The sequence below is a fragment of the Gymnoscopelus braueri genome (genome assembly GCF_963280865.1).
Source record: "Gymnoscopelus braueri genome assembly, chromosome: 11".
NCBI classification, from domain to species: Eukaryota; Metazoa; Chordata; class Actinopteri; order Myctophiformes; family Myctophidae; genus Gymnoscopelus; species Gymnoscopelus braueri.
Window position 1 is genome coordinate 144,070 of NC_137613.1, and position 23,431 is coordinate 167,500.

At 41.0% G+C, this 23,431-nt stretch overlaps 1 protein-coding gene across 7 annotated transcripts in view; it reads right to left on the reverse strand.

Annotated features, from left to right (window-relative positions):
• Nucleotides 1–23,431, reverse strand: part of gmeb1 (glucocorticoid modulatory element binding protein 1) — a 56,507-nt gene that overhangs the window by 30,902 nt on the left and 2,174 nt on the right. For 6 of the 7 annotated variants that reach the window (XR_013934005.1, XM_080441921.1, XM_080441919.1 and 3 more), the window contains exons 2-8: nt 20,932–21,070; nt 18,817–18,872; nt 17,216–17,337; nt 6,469–6,572; nt 3,717–3,865; nt 1,980–2,093; nt 538–675 (exon numbers count right to left, since the gene is read on the reverse strand). Coding sequence is in view for 6 of the 7 variants with exons in the window: in XM_080441921.1 (XP_080298047.1) it covers nt 538–675; nt 1,980–2,093; nt 3,717–3,865; nt 6,469–6,572; nt 17,216–17,337; nt 18,817–18,872; nt 20,932–21,056 (808 nt within the window). In the remaining variant the exon portion in view is untranslated. The remainder of the gene's footprint in view (nt 1–537; nt 676–1,979; nt 2,094–3,716; nt 3,866–6,468; nt 6,573–17,215; nt 17,338–18,816; nt 18,873–20,931; nt 21,071–23,431) is intronic. The other variant, XM_080441917.1, reaches the window with a different exon arrangement.

The following is a 23,431-nucleotide window of genomic DNA, read 5'->3' on the forward strand; positions in this document are numbered from 1 at the left end:
GGGTTAAGGTTAGGTTAACATACCAGGGTCTTAGGGTTAAGGTTAGGTTAACGTACCAGAGTCTTAGGGTTAAGGTTAGGTTAACGTACCAGAGTCTTAGGGTTAAGGTTAGGTTAACGTACCAGAGTCTTAGGGTTAAGGTTAGGTTAACATACCAGGGTCTTAGGGTTAAGGTTAGGTTAACGTACCAGAGTCTTAGGGTTAAGGTTAGGTTAACGTACCAGAGTCTTAGGGTTAAGGTTAGGTTAACGTACCAGAGTCTTAGGGTTAAGGTTAGGTTAACGTACCAGGGTCTTAGGGTTAAGGTTAGGTTAACGTACCATAGTCTTAGGGTTAAGGTTAGGTTAACGTACCAGGGTCTTAGGGTTAAGGTTAGGTTAACGTACCAGAGTCTTAGGGTTAAGGTTAGGTTAACGTACCAGAGTCTTAGGGTTAGGGTTAGGTTAACGTACCAGAGTCTTAGGGTTAAGGTTAGGTTAACGTACCATAGTCTTAGGGTTAGGGTTAAGGTAAAGGTTAAAGGTTAAGGTAACCTACCAGAGTCTTGACCAGCAGACTGTTCGGTGCGGAGCTGCACTCCGGTCAGCAGCTGCAGCAGCTCAGTACTGATGTTGGTCACTACTTCACCCATTAACCCCACGTCAGCAATGCCCTTCCAGAAGTTTAACGTCTCCTCTATAACACAACACAATACACACTCTATTACAACAACACACAACACAATACACACTCTATTACAACAACACACAACACACAATACACACTCTATTACAACAACACACCAAACACAATACACACTCTATTACAACAACACACACAACACAATACACACTCTATTACAACAACACACAACACAATACACACTCTATTACAACAACACACAACACAATACACACTCTATTACAACAACACACAACACACAATACACACTCTATTACAACAACACACCAAACACAATACACACGTGTACAAAACACAATACACACATGTACTATTCACATTTTAGGCATTTAGCAGACGCTCTTATCCAGAACAAAAGTATGAAATCAGAAAAAGCAGACTAAGCATGAACTCTCGTCACAAACAAGGTAAATAGTCACATAAGTATTAGTGCAGAGAGAACAATGTAATAATAATAATAATAATAATAATAATAATAATAATAATAAGGGTAATGATAAGGGTAATAATAATAATAATAATAATAATAATAATAAGTGTAATAATAATAATAATAATAAGGGTAATAATAATAATAATAGTGAATATAAAGGATGCAAAGACAGTAGAGATGCGCGGATGGCCTCTCACGTCACCCGAATCCGCATGTACTAATTAATTATCCGCCCGTTATCCAACCGCAATAATTATATTGTCCAATTTAAATATCCGCACCAACCGTTTTTCCCGTATGTCAAAATATTATTATTTTCTGGTATTCCCGTTAGTTTTAGTATTAGTTCGCGATACGATCACAAAATGCATTGATTTAGCCTATGGAATGTCGGTGCGTCTTTTTTCTTTTTTTTAAACCGGTGCTGCGCTGAACATACAGAGCGCTCTGCTCTGCTGCGCTGAACATACAGACTCTGTGCGGCATCCAACATACAGGCATCCAACATACATGCGGAATCCAACATACAGAGCGCACTGCTCTGCTGCGCAGCAGAGCAGCACCGGTTAAAAAAAAAAAAAAGACGCACGACATTCCATAGGCTAAAATCAATGCATTTTGTGATCGCATCGCACAGAGGCTGCTCTACACACTCACACAGACACAAGCACGCAGAGATTTAGCTATTTTATGGATAGATATATTAGATGTCATTAATTTATTTACCGCAATATTTCACCCACGGTTTATCTGATATTAATTAATAATTATATTTGATTGACCCGAATCCACCCAAACCGCGGTTAACTGCGGCAACCGCGGCTAAAACCGTGATCCGCGCATCTCTAAAACACAGTGAACTGACCTGAGATGTCACAGGTGTCTTTCTTCTCTGCAGCCTCCAGAGGCGCTGTGGAGCTCCACTCCATGGTTCCAACGTCTGTCTGTCCATCTGTCTGTCCGCCGTTACCCAGAACCACTGTAATAATAATAATAATACTAGTCAACTAACAGTGGTGTAAAGTAACTAAGTACATTTACTCAAGTACTGTACTTAAGTACACTTTTGAGGAATGTTTACTATACTGGAGTGTTTCCAATTGTGAGTATTTTTACTTCTACTCCACTACATCTCTGAGGCAAATATTGTACTTTCAATCCAATACAATTATTTGAAAACTTTAGTTACTAATTACTTTGTAGATTTAGATTATTATTACAAAACACACATTAACCACTTCAGCCCTATGCATACAGGCTATTTGATAAGAACAGATCTACAAACTCTATGCTATTTTCAAAGCATTTTCATAGATTTGTAAACTTGTGAAATGGGACATTCTGCAAAATTAGCATTTTAAGTACTTAAGTATATTTGAAGTACATTTTGAACACCAGACTTATTTATAACAGTATTTCTACATTGTGGTACTTTTACGTCTTCCACCCAGGGGTCATCGCCAGGCTGGCTTGTGGTGGACATGGACAAAGAGGACAAAGATACAGTACATGGACATAGTGGACAAAGTGGACACAGACACAGTTCGCGTACCTTGAGAGGAAGTGGGTGTGGTCAGTTTGGTACCTTGAGAGGAAGTGGGTGTGGTCAGTTTGGTACCTTGAGAGGAAGTGGGTGTGGTCAGTTTGGTACCTTGAGAGGAAGTGGGTGTGGTCAGTTTAGTACCTGACAGGAGGTGGGTGTGGTCAGTTTAGTACCTGACAGGAGGTGGGTGTGGTCAGTTTAGTACCTGACAGGAGGTGGGTGTGGTCAGTTTAGTACGTTGAGAGGAAGTGGGTGTGGTCAGTTTAGTACGTTGAGAGGAAGTGGGTGTGGTCAGTTTAGTACCTTGAGAGGAAGTGGGTGTGGTCAGTTTAGTACCTTGAGAGGAAGTGGGTGTGGTCAGTTTAGTACCTTGAGAGGAAGTGGGTGTGGTCAGTTTGGTACCTTGAGAGGAAGTGGGTGTGGTCAGTTTGGTACCTTGACAGGAAGTGGGTGTGGTCAGTTTAGTACCTGACAGGAAGTGGGTGTGGTCAGTTTAGTACCTGACAGGAAGTGGGTGTGGTCAGTTTAGTACCTTGAGAGGAAGTGGGTGTGGTCAGTTTAGTACCTTGAGAGGAAGTGGGTGTGGTCAGATTAGTACCTTGAGAGGAAGTGGGTGTGGTCAGATTAGTACCTTGAGAGGAAGTGGGTGTGGTCAGTTTAGTACCTGACAGGAGGTGGGTGTGGTCAGTTTAGTACCTTGAGAGGAAGCGGGTGTGGTCAGTTTAGTACCTTGAGAGGAAGTGGGTGTGGTCAGATTAGTACCTTGAGAGGAAGTGGGTGTGGTCAGATTAGTACCTTGAGAGGAAGAGGGTGTGGTCAGTTTAGTACCTTGAGAGGAAGTGGGTGTGGTCAGATTAGTACCTTGAGAGGAAGTGGGTGTGGTCAGATTAGTACCTTGAGAGGAAGAGGGTGTGGTCAGTTTAGTACCTTGAGAGGAAGTGGGTGTGGTCAGATTAGTACCTTGAGAGGAAGTGGGTGTGGTCAGATTAGTACCTTGAGAGGAAGAGGGTGTGGTCAGTTTGGTACCTTGAGAGGAAGTGGGTGTGGTCAGTTTGGTACCTTGAGAGGAAGTGGGTGTGGTCAGTCCGCTGCCATCGGGGGGGAAGCGTGTGTTGTTGATCAGAAGGTCAAACTTGGTGCTGCGACATGTGTTGGTGCACAGAGAGCTGTGGTGATAGAAGTCCAGCTGACCAGAGTCCATCATCTTTCTGTTAGAGGAGAGACACAGACACTGTAACAATTATATATACCTATAATATATATATATATATACATATAATATATATATATACCTATATATATCTACTTTAACCTTCTACTGAGTAGAGGACACAGACACTGTACAATTATATATCCTCCAATAATTAAACAAGGCTCTGTCTGTCCCCAAGAATATGTCTGTCTGTCTGTCTGTCTGTCTGTCTGTCTACAACATCTCTGCTGGAGCAATTGAACTGCATTTGCACATCATTACCATGTGCACGGAACTGCATTTTCACTTTCCCCAAATGTCAAATTAGAGTTTGTGTGTCAACAGACAACTACACTTTAGAAACAAGCTCAAATAAACAACTACACTTTAGAAACAAGCTCAAATAAACAACTACACTTTAGAAACAAGCTCAAATAAACAACTACACTTTAGAAACAAGCTCAAATAAACAACTACACTTTAGAAACAAGCTCAAATAAACAACAAATAAACAACTACACTTTAGAAACAAGCTCAAATAAACAACAAATAAACAACTACACTTTAGAAACAAGCTCAAATAAACAACAAATAAACAACTACACTTTAGAAACAAGCTCAAATAAACAACAAATAAACAACTACACTTTAGAAACAAGCTCAAACTAGAAAAAGTGCTCCTCGGAGCACAGGTCTCCGCCAGGTCAGGTAGGTTATTGTGGGGCAGCAATGTTCGGAATTAGCCAATCAGGATGGAATATGAAAAATTGGATGGAACCATCTTGATCACTTGACTATATGTGTACCGATTTGCATGATGTTTGAATTTGTAGGAGTAATATAAAAAAGAAAAGTGTTGCAAAATTGGCCTCATGGTGGCGCTATAATAGGGCAATGTTAAAAGGGTGGCATTTGTTCTTCAATGTAGTGCGAATGTGCGTGCAAAGTGTCGCAATCGGACGCTGCATTCATGATTTGTGGCATTTTGTTCAAAACGGGCCACTCCTGCAAACTTTAGATGTCAATGTTAGCCAATCAGGATGGAATATGAAAATTTTAAAAGATCCATCGTGATCACATCATCGTGATCACATGACTATAGAGATCAAGTGTACCGATGTGCGTGAAATTTGGATAAATTCTGAAGGCTTAATATCAAAGAATGTGTTTTACATAAGTCGGCCTCCTGGTGGCGCTATGAAAGGCAAATGTGAAAAATGCAGGTCAGTTGTTTTTCCTTGGCCTCTAGGGAGTGTGCGTGCAAAGTTTCATGCAGATCGGTGCAGTTATAGGTAAAAACATAAATCGTCCATTTATAGCACCACCATGAGGCTGATTTGAACATTTTCAAGTGGCATTTCTTCCTCGGCCTAGTGGGAATGTGCGTGTGAAATCTCACGGAAATCGCAAGCTGCGTTCATGATTTGAGGCATTTTGTTGAAAACGGAGCAATCCTGCAAACTTTGGAAGCCAACCTTAGCCAATCAAGATGAAATATGGAAAATTGGACAGATCCGTGTTGATCACATGACTATAGAGATACTGTGTACTGATTTGCGTGATGTTTGGATAAAATCTGTAGGAGTACTGTCAAGAAGTGTGTTTTGCAAAAAGCGGCCTCCTGGTGGCGCTATAAAAGGCTAATTTGAAAAATTTGGGGCAGAGGTTCTGCTCTGTCATCCAGGGAGTGTGTGTGCACAGTTTCGTTGCGATCAAGCCAACGGTGCCGGAGATTAGCTGTACACAAAATGACAGAATGACGGACACACGGACACACGGACGGACACACACACACACACACGGACGGACGGACAGGGGGCAAAACATACTCTCTCGCCATGCCTTTCGGCCTGGCGGAGACAATAAAAAACTACACTTTAGAAACAAGCTCAAATAAACAACTACACTTTAGAAACAAGCTAAAATAAACAACTACACTTTAGAAACAAGACAAAATAAACAACTACACTTTAGAAACAAGACCAAATAAACAACTACACTTTAGAAACAAGCTCAAATAAACATCTACGCTTTAGAAACAAGCTCAAATAAACAACTACACTTTAGAAACAAGCTCAAATAAACAACTACACTTAGAAACAAGCTCAAATAAACAACTACACTTTAGAAACCAGACCAAATAAACAACTACACTTTAGAAACTAGACCAAATAAACAGCTACACTTTAGAAACAAGCTCAAATAAACAACAAATAAACAACTACACTTTAGAAACAAGCTCAAATAAACAACAAATAAACAACTACACTTTAGAAACAAGCTCAAATAAACAACAAATAAACAACTACACTTTAGAAACAAGCTCAAATAAACAACTACACTTTAGAAACAAGGCCAAATAAACAACTACACTTTAGAAACAAGGCCAAATAAACAACTACACTTTAGAAACAAGCTCAAATAAACAACTACACTTTCGTTAGTTTCTTTTCCTCCGCTTAGTAATATGCTTAAATTCAGCGGGTCGTCTCGTCTGATCTGAGGTCGTAAAGCAACGGGTTGCTGCTGTGTTGTTAACCTACACATACACACACATACAAACACATACACACACATACACATACACACGTCACAATGTAGCCAACGTAGTGAACTGACCTGAGCATGACTCCTCCCATCCGGATGGCTCTCTTCCAGTCTTTCAGAGTCGCCTTCCCAGACATGTGGACGAACTGCTTGGGGCTGATCAGCTGTTCTTCATACTAACAGAGAGAGAGAATGATCAGCTGTTCTTCATACTAACATAGAGAGAGAATGATCAGCTGTTCTTCATACTAACATAGAGAGAGAATGATCAGCTGTTCTTCATACTAACATAGAGAGAGAATGATCAGCTGTTCTTCATACTAACATAGAGAGAGAGAGAATGATCAGCTGTTCTTCATACTAACATAGAGAATGATCAGCTGTTCTTCATACTAACAAAGAGAGAGAATGATCAGCTGTTCTTCATACTAACATAGAGAGAGAGAATGATCAGCTGTTCTTCATACTAACATATAGAGAGAGAATGATCAGCTGTTCTTCATACTAACATAGAGAGAGAGAGAGAATGATCAGCTGTTCTTCATACTAACATAGAGAGAGAATGATCAGCTGTTCTTCATACTAACATAGAGAGAGAGAGAGAATGATCAGCTGTTCTTCATACTAACATAGAGAGAGAGAATGATCAGCTGTTCTTCATACTAACATAGAGGGAGAGAGAATGATCAGCTGTTCTTCATACTAACATAGAGAGAGAATGATCAGCTGTTCTTCATACTAACATAGAGAGAGAATGATCAGCTGTTCTTCATACTAACATAGAGAGAGAATGATCAGCTGTTCTTCATACTAACATGGAGAGAGAATGATCAGCTGTTCTTCATACTAACATAGAGAGAGAATGATCAGCTGTTCTTCATACTAACATAGAGAGAGAATGATCAGCTGTTCTTCATACTAACATAGAGAGAGAGAGAATGATCAGCTGTTCTTCATACTAACAGAGAGAGAGAATGATCAGCTGTTCTTCATACTAACAGAGAGAGAGAATGATCAGCTGTTCTTCATACTAACATAGAGAATGATCAGCTGTTCTTCATACTAACATAGAGAGAATGATCAGCTGTTCTTCATACTAACATAGAGAGAGAATGATCAGCTGTTCTTCATACTAACATAGAGAGAACTAGAAAAAGTGCTCCTCGGAGCACAGGTCTCCGCCAGGTCAGGTTAGTTATTGTGGCCTCCTGGTGGCGCTATAATAGGCCAATGTGAAAAGGGTGGCATTTCTTCCTCGGCCTAGTGGGAATGTGCGTGCAAATTTTCACGGAAATCGCACGCCACGTTCATGATTTCAGACATTTTGTTCAAAACGGACCAATCCTGCAAACTTTGGAATTCAACCTTAGCCAATCAGGATGGAATATGAAATATCGGACAGATGTGTCTTGATCACATGACTATAGAGATACTGTGTACCGATTTGCGTGATGTTTGGATAAAATCTGAAGGATTAATATCCAAAAATGTATTTGACATAAGTCGGCCTCCTGGTGGCGCTGTAAAAAGCAGATGTGAAAAATGCAGTGCAGATGTTTTTCCTTGGCCTCTAGAGAGTAGGCGTGCAAAGTTTCACGCAGATCGGTGCAGTTATAGTTAAAAATGCAAATCGGCCTGTTATAGCGCCACCATGAGGCTGATGTGAAAAGTTTTAAGTGCCATTTCTTCCTCGGCCTAGTGGGAATGTGCGTGTGCAATTTTATGGAAATGGCAAGCTGCGTTCATGATTTGAGGCAGTTTGTTGAAAACGGACCAATCCTGCAAACTTTGGATGGTAACCTTAGCCAATGAGGATGGAATATGGGAAAGCGGACTGATCAGGGTTGATCACATGACTATAGAGATACTGTGTACCGATTTGCATGAGGTTTGGTTAAAAACTGTAGGAGTAATGGGAAAAAATGGGTTTTGCACAAATCGGCCTCCTGGTGGCGCTATAACAGGCCCATGTGAAAAATTTGAGGCAGAGGTTCTGAATTGGCATCCAGGGAGTGTGTGTGCACAGTTTCGCAACGACCGGGCCAACGGTGCCGGAGATTTGGTGGTATCACACAGACAGGACGGACGGACGGACACACGGACACACGGACGGACGGACGGACGGACGGACGGACGGACGGACGGACGGACAGGGGCGAAAACATACTCTCTCGCCATGCCTTTCGGCCTGGCGGAGACAATGATCAGCTGTTCTTCATACTAACATAGAGAGAGAATGATCAGCTGTTCTTCATACTAACATAGAGAAAGAGAATGATCAGCTGTTCTTCATACTAACATAGAGAGAATGATCAGCTGTTCTTCATACTAACATAGAGAGAGAGAATGATCAGCTGTTCTTCATACTAACATAGAGAGAGAGAATTATCAGCTGTTCTTCATACTAACATATAGAGAGAATGATCAGCTGTTCTTCATACTAACATAGAGAGAGAATGATCAGCTGTTCTTCATACTAACATAGAGAGAGAGAATGATCAGCTGTTCTTCATACTAACAGAGAGAATGATCAGCTGTTCTTCATACTAACATAGAGAGAGAGAGAGAATGATCAGCTGTTCTTGGAGGAGATGACGACAGCCTTCACGTGGCCTCCTCTGTGAGTAGCAAGAAATGGTGCAAGACCAGCTTGCGAAACTAATGTCGACAACCAGTCATCACCTAGCTGGCAGACCGGGTTGCAAGAGGCCGGAGGGACACCGCACTAGTGCTGCACGATTCTTGCTCAAATGTGAATCACGATTTTCTTCCATAAGAATTGAGATCACGATTCTCACACGATTCTCACACAATTCTCTTGTAAATATAAAAATATTAAGCAAAAAAAAAAAAAAAAACATTTTTTTTTTATTGAAAAACAAAATCGTCATAATTTAAAATCGAGCTCGCATAGGTGTCTGAATCGAGATCACGATCTTTTTTTGATTAATCGTGCAGCACTACACCGCACGTCCACGTCAGGACGGGTGGCCATCCCGACCATCGAGCGCCAGGTTCTGTCAGTGCTCCAGATCAACGTAGAGGGCCTCACCACCGCCAAACTGGAAGTCACTCACCACCTCGCTGACTCCCACAAAGTAGTAGCTGTCCTCCTTCAGGAGACACACTGTGACAGTGATAACATCCTCAAACTGCCCGGATTCCAACTTGCTGGGTCCACCCACAGCAAACAGCATGGACTTGCAACCTTTGTTAGGAATGACCTTGGCTGGACAGCCACTGGCCTATCTCCACCAGGCTCGAGCATCGAGTGGCTGTCTACTAAAGTACAGGCCACATCGGTAGTCAATGTCTACAAGCCCCCACCATCAACGCTGACCATGGCATCACTCCCGCTGGCACCTGCACCCGCCATCTATGCAGGGGACTTCAACTGCCAACACACAGATTGGGGTTACAGCCATACATCACCAAATGGAGAGACGTTAAGCCAATGGGCCTCCAGCGCCAATGCGTTGCTGATGTTTGACCCGAAAGAACCCCCAAGCTTCTTTTCCGCACACTGGAATACCCATACCAACCCGGACCTGGCCTTTGCTGTGTGTCACACGGCCCAAAAGCCGGAGAGACGAGTTCTGGAAAGGTTCCCCCGCTCACACCATCGACCATCCATTATAAAAGTTCCGTCTCTGGTGCAGCCTGTAGCAGGGAAACCCGTCAGAAGATTGGAACTTTCGGAAGGCAAACTGGCAGTCATTCACTGAGGAGACAGAAAGAAAATCAGTCTGCCCCCCAGACCCAGAAACTTCCGATGTGGATGCCGGGTATTCAGCCTACTGCGAAGTACTCCTTGGGGCAGCAAGGAAAACCATCCCCCGTGGCTTTAACGCAAACTACATCCCGGGCTGGGATGAAGAGTGCAGCCACCTCCTGCATGTCCACCAGCAGGCAAGCTCCAGGGAAGAAGTGGATGAGTCTGCAACGGCTCTCCTGCAGAAGCTGGACGCCACCCGAAGGTCAAGGTGGACCGAAGTTGTGGAGTCAATCGACTTCACCCACTCTAGCCGCAAGGCGTGGCGGACAATTAACCAACTGACAGGCAGAACACCATCGGCCCCCAAGTGCCCAATAATAGCCAATGCTATCGCGTCCCAGCTCCTTAAGAACGGCTGCTTCCCAGATGCAGATAAAAACTTTGCCCACACAACATCATACGAGGTATCCTCCTTATGTAGGCCAGCCAGTGTGGATGCTAACATGTCAGGAGACTTTACGACAGCTGAGCTCCAGGCGGCCATGGACAAACTCAAACAAGGGAAGGCACCAGGCCATGATTACATCCACCCTGAGTTTGTGACCCACCAGAGTGCAAACACATCTGCATGGCTCTGCTCGTTCTACTCAGCATGCTTCCGGAGGTCCAGGCTCCCAAAGATCTGGCGCCATGCTGCGGTCATAGCCCTTCCAAGGCCAAACAAACCTGCTGAGGACCCTAAATCCTACAGACCCATCTCACTGCTCTGCGTCCCATTCAAGATCTTGGAGAGGATGATTCACAGCCGCATCGAGCCAGTAGTGGACCCACAACTCCCACGGGAACAGGCCGGTTTCCGTCGCGGACGGTCAACGGTCGACCAGGTGACACTGCTCACTCAAGATATTGAGGACAGCTTTCAGCAGAAAGAGAAGGCTGGAGTAGTGTTGCTGGATATTACAGCTGCCTATGACACCGTCTGGCACCGTGGACTCCACCTGAAGCTACTGAAGACCATCCCCGACCGGCATATGGTGAAGATCATCATGGAGATGCTGACGAACCGCAGCTTCACCTTAAAGACCAGTGATGGACAATGCAGTAGGCTCAGGAGGCTGAGGAATGGCGTTCCGCAGGGGTCTGTCCTCACACCGATGTTGTTCAACATATACATCCACGATCCACCGGAGACAACATCCCGGAAATATGGCTACGCTGATGACCTGGCCATCATGATGCGACGACCAACATGGGAGGCGATGGAAGTCGGCCTGAACCAGGATATGAAGCCTATCTGCGCAAGTGGCGCTTACAGCTCAGCATTGGCAAGACAGTGTCAGCTGCTTACCACCTCAACAACCGCGAAGCAAGAAGGGATCTGGAAGTATTCGTCAACAACAAGCGCCTGGAGTTCCAGCAAGCCCCGCGGTACCTTGGTGTACGTCTGGACAGGACACTTTCCTTCAAACAACACCTTGAAGAAGTGACAGCCAAAGTGTCATCAAGGGTCTCACTAATCCGACGTCTCGCCGGTACCAGCTGGGGTGCATCTGCCAAGGTGCTTCGAATCTCCACGCAAGCCCTGGTCTTCTCCACAGCTGAGTACTGTGCCCCAGCCTGGTGCAGAAGCCCACATGCCAGGAAGGTCGACGTTGCCATAAACAACGCTCTTCTGACCATAACTGGAGCCCACCCCTGTATTCTACCTGCCAGTACTAGCGGGAATTGCCCCGGCCGGCCTCCGACGAGAGGCTGCTACCCTCGCCCTTGCAAGGAAAGCCCGTAGACATGACTGGCATATCCTGCACAACACCACCACAACAGTGTTGCCTCTAGATAGGCTCAAGTCCCGCCACCCGTACATCAAGGCGGTACAAGAGCTGCTCAGGTCCATCCCTGAGGACCTGTCTACAGAGGCATGGCTGGCGGCAGCCTGGAAGCAGGAGTGGGAGTTGGCCGGGCCCACACGCATCCACCGTTACATCCAGGACCCGGGAGGCGGCATTAAAGGAGAAGAACTGCCACGCCGGCAATGGATCCTGCTGAACCTCTTGCGAACCGGGGTCGGATGCTTCAAAACACCCATGAGGAAGTGGGGCCTGGCGGACGGAGCAGCATGTGAGTGTGGGGAGCCGGAGCAGACCGCTGAGCACATAATCACAGTCTGTCCCCTGTATAAACCACCCTCGGAGGCCGGCCTCTTCGATGTGGGACCTGAGACGAGGGCGTGGCTGTACAGTACTGAACTGGACATCTGATGATGACACACGAAAGAAGAAGAAGCTGTTCTTCATACTAACAGAGAGAGAGAGAAGAGAATGATCAGCTGTTCTTCATACTAACATAGAGAGAGAATGATCAGCTGTTCTTCATACTTAGCCTGGTTCCAGCCGAATCTGCCTTTGCAAAATCGCATCGCACTTTAGCCCTCGGCAGATTAGGTCTGGCCCCCCTCCATAGAGATTCTATTTCTCTCCCTCCGCAGTGGTGTGGAGCCAACCAGGGCCCAGTATCCAAATGTGGGCGGGCTTATCACCTTATTTGGAGCAATGACGTACAAGGAAGCACTGCTCTGATTAGTTCGTGAACAAGGAAGCACTGCTCTGATTGGTTTAGGTCTAACCAATAGAGTCCGTTTGGATCTTTTTGTAACCGCCCCTTGGAAAAAAATCTATCGTTGATAGGGACCAGACTAATATCCACGCAGTGTGTCGTGTGATATTGTCTGGCCACGCGAGGCTACTTCATACTAACATAGAGAGAGAATGATCAGCTGTTCTTCCTACCAACATAGAGAGAGAATGATCAGCTGTTCTTCATACTAACATAGAGAGAGAGAATGATCAGCTGTTCTTCATACTAACATAGAGAGAGAATGATCAGCTGTTCTTCATACTAACATAGAGAGAGAGAATGATCAGCTGGCAGCAATGTGCAATGGCAGCAATGTATGAGACCGGGGTGCTAAGGAAGGGGAAAGCTATTGCTAGGGATAGAACATACCCGTTATACAGTCAATACCACCTTTTACCATCAGGACGACGGTACACAGTGCCAATGTTGCAGGCTAGGGCTTCAAGAACATTTGTCCCCACAAGGACGATAAAGTATCTATCCCTATACCTTCACAAGGATGATAAAGTATCTATCTACATACCTTCACAAGGATGATAAAGTATCTATCTACATACCTTCACAAGGATGATAAAGTATCTATCTACATACCTTCACAAGGACATTAAAGTATCTATCTACATACCTTCACAAGGACGATAAAGTATCTATCCCTATACCTTCACAAGGATGATAAAGTATCTATCTACATACCTTCACAAGGATGATAAAGTATCTATCTACATACCTTCACAAGGATGATAAAGTATCTATCTACATACCTTCACAAGGACAATAAAGTATCTATCTACATACCTTCACAAGGACGATAAAGTATCTATCTACATACCTTTACAAGGATGATAAAGTATCTATCTACATACCTTCACAAGGATGATAAAGTATCTATCTACATACCTTCACAAGGACATTAAAGTATCTATCTACATACCTTCACAAGGATGATAAAGTATCTATCTACATACCTTCACAAGGACAATAAAGTATCTATCTACATACCTTCACAAGGACGATAAAGTATCTATCTACATACCTTCACAAGGACAATAAAGTATCTATCTACATACCTTCACAAGTAAGTAATTACATTCTAAATGACTTTATTACAGCCAAAGACCTGGACATTTTCTGTCTATCAGAAACATGGCAAAAGACAGAGGAATATGTCTCTCTAAATGAACTGTGTCCGCCAAATTTTGCTTTCACTTGTGCCCCCAGACCCTCCAGGTCAAATGCCATCACCAGTCGTGTAGGAGGTGGCATAGCCCTGGTGCACAAGAAATGTTTCTCTGCCAGGATTGTGTGCTCCAGTAGTACATACAGCTCCTTTGAACTTTTAATCACCAAAGTTGGGCACACAAACCCATTTTATTGTATTTTAATTTACCGACCCCCTGGTTTTAATAGTTCTTTTCTGACAGATTTTAGCGACCTTTTAACCTCCATCATCAAACTGGAAAGGATCGTCCTATTAGGTGACTTTAACATCCATATTAATAACAGTAATGACAATTTTGCCACCAATTTTACCTGTATCACAGAATCATTCAATTTTGTCCAACATGTCCCACGCACAACAAAGGAAACACACTTGATCTTGTTTTTACTCTTGGTTTAGACATAGACAACATTATTTTTGAGGAAATGACTATAACTGACCATAAATGCTTACTTTTTAATTTAGTTTTTAAAACTGACACTATGACCGTCAAGCGAGTTAAATGCTCGCGCATGCTAAATGACCTCTCAGCGGAAAAGTTTTCCACTGCCTTCGATAGCAGTGCGGTGCCATCTATCAATGTAAATGGTGACATCGATATTTTAGTTCGTGCTTTTAACCTGCACTGCTCTGACATTTTAGATGTAGTTGCTCCTTTTAAATCCCGCACTGTTCGCACTTTAAACTCATCACCCTGGCTAAATGAGGATATTCGTCGTTTTAGACGAAATTGCCGGTGTGTGGAGCGCAAGTGGAAGTCCACTAAGTCTGAGATACATCGTCTTCATCTTAAGCAAATTTTAATAGATTTTAACAGTATGGTTAAGGAGGCAAGAGCTGCCTATTTCACAAACCTCATTTCCTCCAGCAAACAGAACCCCAAAGTCCTCTTCGACACGATTAACACCATTGTCAGTCCACAAACTCCTGTCACACCCGTTTTCTCTGCTGAGGACTGTCACAATTTTCTATTATTTTTTGTCAATAAGGTCGCCAGTGTCAGGGCAGGTATTACACCCTCCACCTCAAACCAACCATTATCTCCAAACCGCCAGTTTACTCTTAACTCCTTTTCACCCATTACCCTCCATGACCTATCAGAACTGGTGAGCAGCACAAAAACCTCCTCTAGCCCCTTAGACATCATCCCAACTTCTCTGTTAAAGGACGTTTTCAGCACTATTGGTCCCTGTCTGCTTTCCATCATAAACATTTCACTGGTTTCTGGACAGGTCCCCGCCTATTTTAAACAGGCAATCGTTCACCCGCTCTTAAAAAAGCCAAGCCTAGACGCCTCGTTACCAAGTAACTATCGGCCCATCTCCAAGTTAACTTTTATGTCCAAAATTTTAGAAAAAATTGTTGCCAATCAGCTTATAGCTTTTTTAAATGAACACCACATTTTTGATAAATTCCAGTCCGGCTTTTGCCAAAAACACTCCACAGAGACTGCACTCTTAAAAGTGTCAAATGATCTACTGATGTCTGCCGACTCTGGTAAATGCTCTATTTTAGTTTTATTGGACCTCAGTGTTGCGTTCGACACTGTGGATCACAACATCATTACAGACAGGCTAAGAAATTGGGTGGGTGTCACAGGGAGTGCACTTAAATGGATTTAAATCCTATCTCTCAGGTAGATATTTCTCAGTTGCAATAGGCCCTCATGTGTCTAAGTCTGTCCCCCTTTCCTGTGGGGTCCCCCAAGGCTCGGTACTTGGTCCAATTTTATTCGCACTGTATTTGCTCCCGCTAGGACACATTTTAAATTATTTTAAAGGCATCTCCTACCACCTTTACGCGGATGACATCCAGCTGTATTGCTCTTTTAACCCTGACTGCCCTGACGATTTTAATTCTAACCTTGCTGTTTTAAATGAGTGTCTGTCTGCCATTAAGGCCTGGTTAGCAAGTAACTTCCTCCAGTTGAATGAGGCCAAAACCGAGGTGCTCATTGTGGCCTCTGATGGTGTTGCATCCAGGGTGGCTAATTGTATCGGGTCCCTCAAAAATAATGTGAGCCCCAATCTCAGGAACCTTGGGGTAATTTTTGATCAGGCCATGCACCTGGACACGCACATAAAATCGGTGACCCGCACTTGTTTTTTCCATCTCAGGAACATTGCCAAATTAAGGTAGATTGTTTCCCACTCTGATCTTGAAATGATTATACATGCCTTGGTTTCCTCTCGCCTTGATTATTGCAATTCAATTCTCACCTGCCTCAATAAGACATCCATAGACCGCCTCCAATTCATTCAAAACACTGCTGCAAGACTGTTAACTAGATCAAGCAGAAGGTGTCACATTACTCCAGTTTTGGCATCTCTGCACTGGCTTCCAGTAATTTTCAGAATTCAGTTCAAGGTCCTGGTGCTCACTTTTAGGGCTCTGCATGGCCAGGCACCTGCATATGTAACTGACTTGCTGGAACCATATGTGCCCAGCAGGTCCCTGAGGTCAGCAGACCAGGGTCTATTGGTCATTCCTCATACCAGGTTAATCACCAAAGGTGACAGAGCTTTTCAGTCTGTAGCGCCTAGACTCTGGAATGCCCTCCCGTGTGGCCTGAGAGCTGCAGCTTCTGTGACTATCTTTAAGAATCAGCTAAAAACTCTGTTGTTTCTACAAGCTTTTGGGTAATGTCACTTAGGTTTCTCCTCCAATGCTGAAATATGTCTGCTTTTGTTATTGTTTTCTCTGAGATGCATTGTGTTTTTGTTTTTGTTTCCTTTTCATTTGATTGTTTTTTGCTGTATTTTGTTTCTGTTTATGTAAAGCACTTTGTGAGTCCTCTCTGTGAAATGTGCTATACAAATAAAAATTACTTACTTACTTACTTACTTCACAAGGACAATAAAGTATCTATCTACATACCTTCACAAGGACAATAAAGTATCTATCTACATACCTTCACAAGGACAATAAAGTATCTATCTACATACCTTCACAAGGACATTAAAGTATCTATCTACATACCTTCACAAGGACATTAAAGTATCTATCTACATACCTTCACAAGGACAATAAAGTATCTATCTATATACCTTCACAAGGACAATAAAGTATCTATCTACATACCTTCACAAGGACAATAAAGTATCTATCTACATACCTTCACAAGGACAATAAAGTATCTATCTACATACCTTCACAAGGACATTAAAGTATCTATCTACATACCTTCACAAGGACAATAAAGTATCTATCTACATACCTTCACAAGGACAATAAAGTATCTATCTACATACCTTCACACATTTGACGTTAATTCCAGGACACACAAACTTCTTGGCCAGCAGCAGGGCTTTGCTGTCTCCACATGTGATTGGATAACAGATCTCCACATCCTCTCCGTCCAGCGCTGTCGCCTCTAAGAGAAACACATCAACCAGGGTAACCAGGGTAACCACGGTAACCAGGGTAACCACGGTAACCACGGTAACCACGGTAACCAGGGTAACCAAAATGGAGGACTTCCGGTCTCGGAGTGAGATGGCTGTAAAACTGGGGCTCTGGGTTTGCAAACTCTTGCTTTAAGGGTGTCCCATTATAACTTTTTTTCTTATTCTGGAATAATGGATAATACTCCTAAAGAACCAACGAGTTGATGAGCCTGGAACCCTCTCTCCTTCGGCAAACCAAGATGATAAGAAATCAAAACTGTCTTTGTGTGAATGTGTGACCAAACAACCGCCCAGCAGCCAGACACTGATGTAACATCTCATCTGATCCGTATCTCTAACGCTGTTAATGACTTAAAGCAAGATGTCAAAGCTACAAATGCTGCTGTTGCCTCAATCCAAGCAGATATGAGCCGTTTAAAAACTATGGTTTCCAAAATGGAGACCTATATATATATATATACACACAGTATATAGCACTCCCCAACCTGTGTTTTGGAGATGGAACGTGCCCACAGAATCATCATGGTCCTTTTGTAGTAGTTTGAGAACGACTGACAGTGAGAATTCCATTCTCACCTATATAATATGATATAATATAATATATATATATATGATATGATATAATATAATATATATATATAATATGATATAATATAATATATATATATGATATGATATAATATAATATATATATATGATATGATATGATATAATATATATATATGATATGATATAATATAATATATATATATAATATGATATAATATAATATATATATATGATATGATATAATATAATATATATATATATGATATGATATAATATAATATATATATATATGATATGATATGATATAATATAATATATATATATATGATATGATATAATATAATATATATATATATGATATGATATGATATAATATAATATATATATATATGATATGATATGATATAATATAATATATATGATATGATATAATATAATATATATATATATATATAATATGATATAATATAATATAATATATATGATATGATATAATATATATATATGATATGATATGATATAATATAATATATATATATAATATATATATATATATATATATATATATATATATGATATGATATAATATAATATATATATATATGATATGATATAATATAATATATATGATATGATATAATATATATATATGATATAATATAATATATATATATATATATAATATAATATAATATATATATATGATATAATATAATATATATATATATATAATATGATATAATATAATATAATATATATATATATGATATGATATAATATAATATATATATATGATATGATATAATATAATATATATATATATATATATATATATATATATGATATAATAATATATATAATATTTAATAATAAAACAGCAATAACTCCATTCTCACCTGCATGTGCTTCAACGGTCATCACTGCTGCGTCTGTTTCTGCTTCACACTCATTCCTGTGAAGAAATTATTATTATTATTATTATTATTATAAACATACAATATGTTTCCTGTACAGAAAGACATTGGGCCTGATTCACTAAGCTGTTAGTAAATAGTGTGTAAATAAAGAGACTAAGGGCGGGGTGTATTTTCAATAAGCACAAACTGAGTGTGTAATTGATTTAGCAAGAAGAATAAGGCATTCTAATGACATACGCAAGGTTTTTTTTTTTTTTTTTTTGTCTAATGACAATGACGTAAGTCTTTTTTTTGGTTGTAACGTGTAACGACTTGTAACGTGGGAATTTGCGTAAATGCCGATAAGTATACAAAATATAGACGTAAACGAGCTTAGTGAATGAGGCCCATGGTTCTCAGGGCAAAACTAATAATAACAATAATAATAATAATAATAATAATAACAACAACAACACAGAAAGACATTGGCCCCGATTCATAACGAGGGTCGTAAATATGGGGTAAATAAAGTTCGTAAAGGCCGGTCGTATTTTGGTAGTCACAAACGGACGTGCAATTCCCAAAGGGGTTCGTATATCACAGAGACGTGCGTACAACCAGGTGTGATGATTACTCTGGAAGGCTGCGTCCAACAGCATCCAACTTTAACGTCACCGTGCTGAACCGTGCTAAACAGCGTTGCCATGTCCGCTTATTATAAGCGAATTTGGGCTTATTTTTCTGTAAAGTTGCTTGTAAATATTGGTAGCTGTGGGGACCGCGGTTTTTTGGGCTTGTTTCTAAAGTGTAGTTGGTTATTTGGGCATGCTTCACAATTGTTCAATTGTTTTAACCGGTGGTTCTCAAATATTTTTATGACATGGACCCCCAAGTTAATATGTAGGCTAATTTATCCCTATAAGCCCCATCTGAAATGTTTTGTGCCAGCTGGAGGCAGATTTGTGTTGTTAGAATGTTTAAAAAATCTTCCAAATATTGCACATTTTATTACAAGATTTATTTTAAATATAGCAGATCTACAAGCTCACAACGGTTTAATTAAAGTGCTTATAATGGCCTAAGTGCCAGTTGCTTCTTTTGGGCTTGTTTTCCTAGACCTGGTTGCTTATTTCTCTCACAACATCTGGCAACGCTGATGAAAGTTTGAAGTTCAACTCCGCCTCGTCTAAAGATAACAGATGCGGCTTCGCATCGCCTTGACAGCTTACTGTTCTGTCTGGAAGCGGATCACGTAATAAATGCTCTCATGTGTAATGAGAATAAATAAGTTTACAAGGTTTAACCCCATTACCAAATAAAAGGCTAATAAAACGTGGAAAGGATATATATAAGCCTTTTCTAATGAACATTGCGGACTTTTACCAAGGTAAAAAGATGATGAAATCCAGCATACAAGTGGAACGCTGCTATCCGATTATGGACCAGAGCTTATTGATTACTTATTGATTAAATTAGTGCATTTTTGATTAATATATCACTGTCCTACGTCGGAATGGGGAATATTAGATCTGTTGTGTGTGGTGTTCATGTGATCAAAATACAGTAGAGTAGCCTACAGTAGACTATTAGCCTACAAATTAATACTGCAGCACGGACAGAGGTGCGTCAGTCCCTCCGCAGTTTCATTAAGGCATCATAGCCTATTTTCATTATTACATATATATACGATGCATACTGTAGGCGACAAGCAATATATAGTTTGACATTTATTTTTTTATTTTTTATATATATGTGTTGACAAATGTTGGGCATATATATATTTTATTTGAGGTTTGCCACTGTTGTAATTGATTTTGGCATGAAGAATAAAGCATTCTAAAGACATACGCACATTTCAGCCCTGGTAAGACAGCCTCAGGGCTGACCTGAGAACGTGCGCACCTGACGCACAAAACACAGACCAAAAAACTTTTATGAATCTGACTGCAGGTGTAGGATTTGTCCTAAATGCCGGTAGGTACAAAATATGGTCGTAAATCCCTTTATGAATCGGGGCCATTGTTCTCAGGGCAAAACTAAACTAAACACAGTTCTTATGTAAACGTGCACTGCAGATGTACATGTAATAATAATAATAATAATAATAATAATAACCCAGGCGTGATTGGCTGAAGCTGGAGGATGACTTGGTTCTTATTGGGGTCGTCGGGGTCACCTTCATCCTCAGTCTTCATCATCACCATCTCCCCAACCGACCTGCAAACCTCATCGCTGGCCATCTCTGCCTGTCATACTAAACATATTAAACATATTAAACATATCAAACATATCAAACATACTAAACATATTAAACATATCAAACATACTAAACATATTAAACATATTAACATACATTACAGGTTAGGCATTTAGCAGACGCTCTTAAAGGTATCATGACATTCATTTTAACTTTTTTTATTTTCAATGTTTTATTTGGGGTTTTATGACCTCAATTACACCCAAAAAAACTGAACTTTTTTTGATTTTCTGTGGTCTGGGGTTTTCTGAATAATTAGGCTGAAAAGTAATCTGAGCTTGGCCCTTCGACAGTGAGGTCACAGTCGATTAATCCCGCCCACTCTCCTCCTCGCCCCTCCCCTCCCCTATCCTTTCCTTTGGGGGGGGGGCGGAGCAGAGGCGATGATTGACAGGCAAAATCCCTCACCAGCGACACCCGCAGGCAAAGATTTATTTTTTCATTGCAGTTGAAAAGGCTTTAGAAATGTGAGAGAAAAACACCTGCCATGGATCACTGGAATTGAATTTTCACTTAAAACTTTTTGTACACTTTTGAAGGACCAGGACAAAGACTTTGAATCTTGTGTAAAAGTGAATGTCATTAAACCTTTAATCCAGAGCTACTTACAGTAAGCAAGGACACAAGATAATACATCATAATACATCAAATGCATAGAAATAGTAATCTAATAATAAACTAATACATATAGTAAACCAATAATCTAATAATAACTAATACATACGTAAACCAAGAACCTATCATCAGCCTACATTGAAACTATACACACTATAGGATGACTATCTATAACTATATAACTATAACTATATAAACTATACACACTATAGGATGACTATCTATAACTATATAACTATAACTATATAAACTATACACACTATAGGATGACTATCTATAACTATATAACTATAACTATATAAACTATAAACACTATAGGATACCAGGTCAACAATGACCTCTGACCTGGTATCTGTCTACATAACATACTGTCTAAGTTACATTGTAGCCTTTCATAATCCTGCGTCAAGGCTAGGAGGGCCTAGGGCTACGGGCTGAGATGGAGTCTGAAGAGGTGAGTCTACAGACTCCACATATAGATATAGATATAGATATAGATATAGATATAGATAGGACTAGGACTAGGGCTACGGGCTGAGATGGAGTCTGAAGAGGTGAGTCTTCAGATTACGCCAGAAGTCTGGGAGTGAGTCTGCAGTTCTAACTGCAATGAGGAGTTCATTCCACAGTTTGGGAGCCAGAAGGGAGAAGAGTCTGATACGTGTGGAGCGTTGTCCTGGATATTATAGCGAGGGTTCTGTCAGCATCCCTGTGTTAGCTGATCTGAGAGAGCAGGAGGGGTTGTAGGGTTGAATCAGGCTTTGAAGATACGGGGTGCCATACCTTCGGTTGCTTTGTAGGCCAACGACAGTGTTTTGTACTCTGTGCGGGGGGGGGGGGGGGCAGTAACTGGGAGCCAATGAGGGAGCGGAGAAGGGGGGAGACATGTGAACATGCTGGCTGGTTGAAGACCAAGCGTTCTGCTGCATTCTGGATCATTTGGAGAGGTTTAAGTGAACATGCCGGGAGGCCAGTAAGGAGAGAGTTTTGATATGACTCATGCCTGGATAAGGAGCTGGGCTGACTCCTGGGTGAGGAAGGGTCTGATGATCCTTCCAATGTTATAGAGTGTGAACCTACAAGATGGAGTGACCGCTGTGATGTGGCTCTTGAATGTCCAGGACAACACCCAGCTTCTTGGCTGTACATTACATTACATTACATTACATTACAGTCATTTAGCAGACATTACATTACATTACATTACATTACATTACATTACATTACAGTCATTTAGCAGACATTACATTACATTACATTACATTACATTACAGTCATTTAGCAGACATTACATTACATTACATTACATTACATTACATTACATTACATTACAGTCATTTAGCAGACGCTTTTATCCAAAGCGACTTACAATAAGTGCATTCAACATAGAAAGGCAAGGAAACTACTAATCACCAGAAGTTTTAAGTGCATTCTCTTCTAAAACAAGCAACTAAGAGTATACCTAGCGCTAAGGTAAAAGTGTAATATATCAGCTACCTACTGTCTTAAACAGATGAGACACATAGGAACATCAAATGAGCAAGAGATAAAACTAATAAGTGTATCAAATAAACAAGATCCAATAACATATCACTGTCTGTGTTTATATGTACAGTAGGTCTATGAGATCTACTCTGTACAGATAGTGTTTATATGTACAGTAGGTCTATGAGATCTACTCTGTACAGATAGTTTATATGTACAGTAGGTCTATGAGATCTACTCTGTACAGATAGTTTATAT